Source organism: Microcebus murinus, chromosome X (genome assembly GCF_040939455.1).
Source record: "Microcebus murinus isolate Inina chromosome X, M.murinus_Inina_mat1.0, whole genome shotgun sequence".
NCBI classification, from domain to species: Eukaryota; Metazoa; Chordata; class Mammalia; order Primates; family Cheirogaleidae; genus Microcebus; species Microcebus murinus.
In genome coordinates, this window is record NC_134136.1 from 114,751,427 (window position 1) to 114,758,885 (window position 7,459).

Consider the following 7,459-nt stretch of genomic DNA (forward strand, 5'->3'; position numbering starts at 1 on the left):
ACCAATGCACCCAGCTTATATGCTCTTCTTGAAGTGTGCCTTTGACACTCCAGCCTTTGAGAACTGAGTCTATGTCCCCTCCCATTGAATTTGGGTGGGCTTGTGACTATGAAGAAAGTGATGTGGTGTGACTTCTGAGGCTAGGTCCATAAAAACCAATATAGTTTATATTATTTTCTATTTCTGTGCAACAAATAGCCACAAATTCAGTGGCTTAAAACAATACCCATTTTTTTTTTTTTTTTTTTTTGAGACAGAGTCTTGCTTTATTGCCCAGGCTAGAGTGAGTGCCATGGCGTCAGCCTAGCCCACAACCTCAAACTCCTGTGCCCAAGCAATCCTTCTGCCTCAGCCTCCCAAGTAGCTGGGACTACAGGCATGCGCCACCATGCCCCGCTAATTTTTTCTATATATATTAGTTGGCCAATTAATTTCTTTCTACTTATAGTAGAGACGGGGTCTCTTGCTCAGGCTGGTTTCGAACTCCTGACCTTGAGCAATCCGCCCGCCTCAGTCTCCCAGAGTGCTAGGATTACAGGTGTGAGCCACCGCGCCCAGCCTACAATACCCATTTATTACTTTGTGGTTCTGGGGGTCAGAATTCCGGGCACTTCATGACTGGGTTCTTTCTGCTCAGGGTCTCACAAGGCTGAAATGAAGGTGCTAGCTGGACTAAGTTCTTAGAGAGTTGCGGGGAAATCAGCTTCCAAGCTCATGACATTAATGGAATTCAGTTCTTTATGGTCCTTAGACTGAGGTCCCTGTTCCCTTGCTGGCTGTCAGCTAGAGGCTGCCTGCATTCCTTGCCACATAGCCACTTTCACATTCAAAGCCAGCTTTGGAGAATACCCCTCACATCAAATCCTCCTCATGCTTTGAATCTCTTAATTCCTCTTTGACTTCTAGACCCAGATTTAAATGGCTCATGTGATTTGGTCAGGCCCACTTGGGGAATCTCCCTATCTTACAGTCAACTGATTTGCCATCTTAGTTATTAGGTTGGTACAAAAGTAATTGTGGTTTCAGACTGTGAATTTTAAATCATTATAACTAGGCTCAAATACATCTTTATTAATCAAAATAGGAATCATTACAATCAACACATTTTTGCCAACAAGAAATTAGTTTGTTTATTCCTGTAGCATAAAAATCTATGCTTTGGGATTCAACGAACTCTTAGAAAGCATTTTCTGCATCTTGCTGGTCATGGAAGTGTTTTCCCTGCAAAAAGTTGTCGAGATGCTTGAAGAAGTGGTAGTCAGTTGGTAAGAGGTCAGGTGAATATGGTGGATGAAGCAAAACTGCATAGCCCAATTCGTTCATGTGATGTGAGGTAGGGCATTGTCATGGAGAATTTGGCCTTTTCTGTTGACCAATGCCGGCTGCAGGCGTTGCAGTTTTTAGTGGATCTCTCATCGATTTGCTGAGCATACTTCTCAGATAGAATGTTTCAAAGAATGTTTCAGAAAGCTGTAGTGGATCAGACCAGCAGCAGACAACCAAACAGTGACCGTGATCTTTTTTCAGTGCAAGTTTGGCTTTGGGAAGTGCTTTGGAGCTGCTTCTTGGTCCAACCACTGAGCTGGTCATCACTGGTTGTCATATAAAATCTACTTTTCATAGCACATCACAATTCAATTGAGAAATGGTTCGTTGTTGTGTATAAGAAGATGACACTTCAAAACTACGATATTTTTGACTTTTAGTCAGCTCATGAGGCACCCACTCATTGAGTTTTTTCACCTTTCCAATTTGCTTCAAATGCCGAATGACCGTAGAATGGTTGACGTTGAGTTATTCTGGCAATTCCTCGTGTAGCTGTAAGAGGATCAGCATCGATGATTGCTCTCAACTGGCTGTTGTCAACTTCTGATGGCTGGCCACTGCACTCTTCATCTTCAAGGCTCTTGTTTCCTTTGCAAAACTTCTTGAACCATCACTGCACTGTACATTCGTTAGCAGCTCCTGGGCCAAATGTGTTGTTGATGTTGCAAGTTGTCTCCCCTGCTTTACGACTCATTTGAACTCACCTAAGAAAATCACTTGACTTTGCTTGTTGTCTAACATCATTTCCGTAGTCTAAAATAAATATAAACAGCAAGTATAAGTCATTAGCAAAAAAACATAAAGTGAGAAATGCACATTAAAATGATGTATAACATTTAAGAATGTATTCTAGTATCAAATGGCAAATTTCAACAATGCTAAAACCGTAATTACTTTTGCACATTTTACATGTGCAAAATCCCTTTTGTCATATAATCATGGGAGTAATATCTAATGATATTCATATACTCTGCCTATACTCAAGAGGAGGTTATACAAGGGTGTGGGTCATTGGGGTCATCTTAGAATTCTGTCTACCACATAGCTTCTGCTCCATTTTCTTGCTATGCTTATTCTTGGAACTCAGCCACCATGCTGTCAAGAAGCCCAAGCAGCCTGTGGAGCTGCCCATCCACAGTTGAGAAAAACTGAGCCCCCACCTCTCTTGGCCAACAGCCCCAGCTGAGCTCCCAGCCAAATACTCAGCATCACCTTGCCATGTGAGTGATTTTGAAAGTGGACCCCCAGCTCAAAGCTAAACCATCCCCACTGGTGATACATGGAGCAAATGAGCTATTCCCATCAAGTCATGCTCAAACTGCAAATCTGTAAAACAAAAGTTGCTGTTGTTTTAAGTTGCTAAGTTTTGGGGTGATTTGTTATCCAGCAATAGGTTCTGGAAACCAAGTAACCACCTATGTAAGATGATGTACAAGTACTGAAAGCTTCTTGTGAACAAGGAGTAGTAGCTTCTATTTCTTTTAGGATGCTGGAACATCTTGCAGTGTAGGCCTAAACTGTCATTCAATACATGCTTGCCAATTTATTAATTCTAATTTATGCTAAACTGAATTATACCATTCATATTTGGAAACCCAGCATTTTAAAAGGGTAATCTAAAAATTATGCTACTTTCCTTTTGAGCAATGGCTATTTCTAAACTATATTTGCAAAATATTTCACATGTAAATAACCACAGATAATGAATATTAATTTTATTTATTTATTTGAGACAGAGTCTCACTCTGTTGCCCTGGCTAGAATGCCATGGCATCCGCCTTGCTCACAGCAACCTCAAACTCCTGGGCTCAAGCAATCCTTCTGCCTCAGCCTCCCGAGTAGCTGGTACTACAGGCATGCGCCACCATGCCCAGCTAATTTTTTCTATATATTTTTAGTTGGCCAATTAATTTCTTTCTATTTTTAGTAGAGACGGGGGTCTCGCTCTTACTTAGGCTGGTCTTGAACTCCTGACCTCTGGTGATCCTCCCACCTTGGCCTCCCAGAGTGCTAAGATTACAAGTGTGAGCTACCACGCCTGGCCGAGTATTAATTTTAAAGGTAGCCTTGACTTAAGCATTATTTCATATTCCATGTAACAAAAACACTTGTACCCCTTTAACTGATATTTTGAAATTAAAAGAAAAGAGCAGGGAAATGAAAAAAAATTTAAGATAGAGTAGGCTTATGTGTAAATTTCTAAAGTATTAACAATATTTCAATGTGTATTTAATTACTTCTCAAGAATTACTATTTTTAATGGAAAAAGTAGAAAACACTAAAAAAATAGCCAGTTTTGTTATTAAAGAATTTTTATCAATGGACAGACATTAAAACTATTAGGTGAAAAACCGCTGGAGAATAGAATATCTATACACTTTTCAAGAGGCTTCCCCTGGATCATTTGTTGAGTACAGAGAGGAAAAGTTACCTTTAAAATGGAGAAACCTGGCCAACAACTCCCTAACCAAGTGATCAAACTTAGTATCATCAATGATGGAACAAGGTGGTATCACATGCCTCCCACCGTGATGCACTAATAACACAACATCACCTGTGTAGTTGTTTTGCCAAAAAAAAAAATGTGTAACCTAAATCCAATTATGAGAAAACAGTCAGACACATCCAAATTAAGGACATTCTGAAAAATCACTGGCTTGGATTTTTCAAAAATGTCAATGTCACAAAAGACAAATAAAAAAGCTGGGTAATTTCTAGATTGAAGAAGTTACTTATATGTGAACTTTGACTGGATCCTGGATCTCTCCCCCCAAAACAAGAAAGAAAAAAACAGCCATAAAACTATAAAATTTAAATGTACACTACATATTAGATAATAGTGCTGTACTAAATTTTTTAAAATTTCAGAATATTACAGTAGTACAAACGTTTTGGTTACATGAATTGCTTTTGTACAGTTTGAGTCAAAGTTATAAGTGTCCATCACCCAGATAGTGTGCACTGTACCCGTTAGGTGTGAATTTACCCATCCCCTACTTCCCCCTCCATGGAGTACTACTCAGCCATAAAAAAATGGTGAACTAAATGTTAATTACCTAAGTGGCTTATCACACTGTAGTTAAGTATGAGAACATCCTTGTTCCTAAGAAACAGATGTTAAAATGTTTAGGGGTGAAATGTCACTATGTGTGCAAATAACATTCAGATAAATTGTGTAATGACTAAAATTCTATACCTGGTTGAAGAATTTTGTATCAGCATCTAGACAACACTGTCTGGAGACTGAAAAAAACAAGCAAATCTCCCTTCCACACTGCTGAGGAGAAGCAGGAAGCTGGACCTTCACCTTCCTGGGTAGCACGTGGAGTCCTGGGCACTTTAAGGTGGCTGCAGCACAGTGGAACGAAGGGCAAGGCCGTGGTTCCACTTTTGCTAGGGGAACAGACACACTAACCCATGCACCCTCTACGCACTTTACGGTAGTCCATGGAAGGCGTGAAGGCACAAGGGCGAGGCCGCGCCTCGCTCTTCACAGGACAAACGACATCAGCACGTGCAGTGTGATGCACTTTACGGCAGTCCCACAAAGGCGGGAGCGTGAAGCCACGCCCTTCTGACGTCACAAGCACACTCACGACGGCAGAACGCGTGGTGTCACACTTTACGGAGGCGCGAGGCCGCGGGCGGACGCTGCGTCGGAGTCAGCCACAGGTTAGGGGCTCCACACTCCAAGTTGTGGACTGGCTCTTCGTCCGTTGGCGCCCAAACAGCTCGGCCATCATGGCAGGAGTGGCAGCGCTGTGGCGGAAGACTAGAGATTATGTGAAGACCCCGGAGTTCCGGGAATATCTAACCAGCACGCACTTCTGGGGTCCTGTGGCCAACTGGGGCCTTCCTATGGCCGCCTTTAATGACATGAAGAGGCCGCCGGACATCATCAGCGGCCGCATGACAACAGCGCTCATCTTGTACTCCATGGCCTTCATGCGCTTCGCCTACCGCGTACAGCCTCGAAACCTCCTGCTGATGGCTTGCCATGCCTCCAACGTTGTGGCGCAGAGCATTCAGGCGAGCCGCTATGTACGCTACCACTACGGCGGCGGCATCGGGGGCAGTGGCAGCGGCAGCAGCAGCGCCAGCGGCAGCGGCAGCGGCAGCGGCGGCAACGGCAACGGCAACGGCAGCGGCAGCAACGGTGGCAACGGTGGCAATGGCGGCAATGGCGGCAACACCGCCGCCGAAGTCTACGATCCTCCAGCTACCACCTGCGGCTGCCCCACTGGGCACTGCCCCACACGAGTTTGTTAATGGCTGAGAGGGCCTGACCGAATCTTTGCAGCTTGCAAGCACTGAACTATCACTCCTGAAGAAAATCCAACAAAGACTTTGGTTTTGACACTGAAACAGTGCGAATCTGATTTAAACCTGCAGTTTGCTTAATAAAATGAGTGTTGAACTAAGCAGTTGAGTGTTGCCTATTCTGTGAACTGGAAACAAAATGTTTAGAAGGTGAGAGTAGATTGACTGGTCTTCCTCTTCACGGGATCTGCAACTTGAGTGCTAATTTATATGGGTGAGGAAGACTTTACATGAAAAACACTTCAAATTATTCACAAACTTGTAGCTTGGTTTAAAAACTCTCTTGGGAATGTGTTTTTATTGTTTTGTGTGTCCTGGTTAAATAAGAGTGCTTAGTATCACACATGACTTAAAGCTTGGTACAATCACATATCTCTACATCAAAAAAGGTCTGGGGGCTTATTCCTACTGAGGGAAATGTTTCGAGGTGGGTTTAAAATGAATATGGTATCAAAGAGCATTAGATCTCACGAAAAAAATAAAAATAAATAAAATGAATATGGTGAAATTAAACTGGATTTAAGTACTAAGAGAACCTGGAATCTCTTGGTGACTGAGAGCAGTTACAGAATCTGCCATGGAGACAGGATAAACAACTCCGAGGACGGTTACTGTCAACCCTGGATTCTGGGTATATAGAAAGTAAAAACAACAAAATCATTCTTTACTCCTTTCCTTATCCTTATAAATGGGGGAAATGACACTTTGTAAAACTGGTTAACCAATCACTATGTGTTGAATGCTAGCTGGGGTTGGGGGCGGGGGCGGGGGCGGGGGCAGGGGCTGAGGGTCTGGTGAATAGCAGTAGCCAGGAATATCCCCTAGGGATCCTGTGGGTGCTACTGACTTTTCTTAAACCATGGAGCGTGAGAAGGGGGGGGGCAGTGGAATGAGGCCATTACCTCCACAGCAGAGACTGCCCTCTAGGATTTGACTCAATTTCCCCCCTACTCTTGCCTCTGGAGGATGCAGGATGTTCCAGAGTGGTTACTGGGGGACCCCAACGTTTGTCTTTAGAAGTGCTTAAACCTAGCTTTTGATAAATATTTCAAATGCAAAGAAATGGCAAATAACTATCTGAAAGGTTCTGAAGACATCAGCTCTTGGATACAGTCACAACATTAGTAGAACTCTGGAAGATTCCCCTTTAGTTTTTGTGGTATCTAAGCAGAAGTCCTCTTTGTGGGCAGTCTCTGTGTTTCACATTCTGTATGGGGGGGCCGACAAACCAGACTATGGGGAAGTATATAGTTATCTATTGCTGTGTAACAAATCACACTAGAACTTAACAGCTTAAGACAACAATTCTCACAATTTCTGAGGGTCAGGAATCTGGGAGTGACTTAGTGGGGTGCTTCTAGTTTAGGGATTCAGCTGTCAGCTGGAGCTGCCAATCCACTCCCAAGCTCCTCATAGTTTTTGCAGGAGGCTTCAGTTCCTTGTCATCCAGGCCTCTCCATAGGGCTGCTCGTGACACATGGCTTCCCCTAGAGTGGTGCTCCAAGAGAGAGCCTAAGATGGCAGTCCTAGTCTTTTATAGCTTAATCTTGGAAGTGACATACCATCACTTATGCTGTGTTCACACAGACAGACAGACCCTGGTACACTGTGGGAGGACAATATGAGGGTGGGAATACCAGGAGGCAGGCAGGCACTTGGAGGCTGGCTACCACACATGGTTCTGAAATAAGATTCTCGTGCCTTCCTGATACTCCGTAATAAAGCACGTAAGGCCATTACCCACTTTTCCAAAGAGATGTCACAAAATGCTCGGTTTAGGGAGCCGGGCGCGGTGGCTCATGTCTGTAATCCT

General features: G+C 43.5%; 1 protein-coding gene across 1 annotated transcript; it reads left to right on the forward strand.

Annotated features, from left to right (window-relative positions):
* Nucleotides 1-4,920: 4,920 nt before the first annotated feature.
* MPC1L (mitochondrial pyruvate carrier 1 like) lies at nucleotides 4,921-5,747 on the forward strand. The gene has a single exon (XM_012781820.2). The coding sequence runs from the start codon at nucleotides 5,068-5,070 to the stop codon at nucleotides 5,593-5,595; it is 528 nt and encodes a 175-aa protein (XP_012637274.2). The 5' UTR covers nucleotides 4,921-5,067; the 3' UTR covers nucleotides 5,596-5,747.
* The last annotated feature ends 1,712 nt before the right edge of the window (nucleotides 5,748-7,459 follow it).

What these genes read in the sequence shown, in the direction of transcription:
- MPC1L (XM_012781820.2), top strand. Translation starts at nt 5,068, where the DNA reads ATGGCAGGAGTGGCAGCGCTGTGGCGGAAGACTAGAGATTATGTGAAG.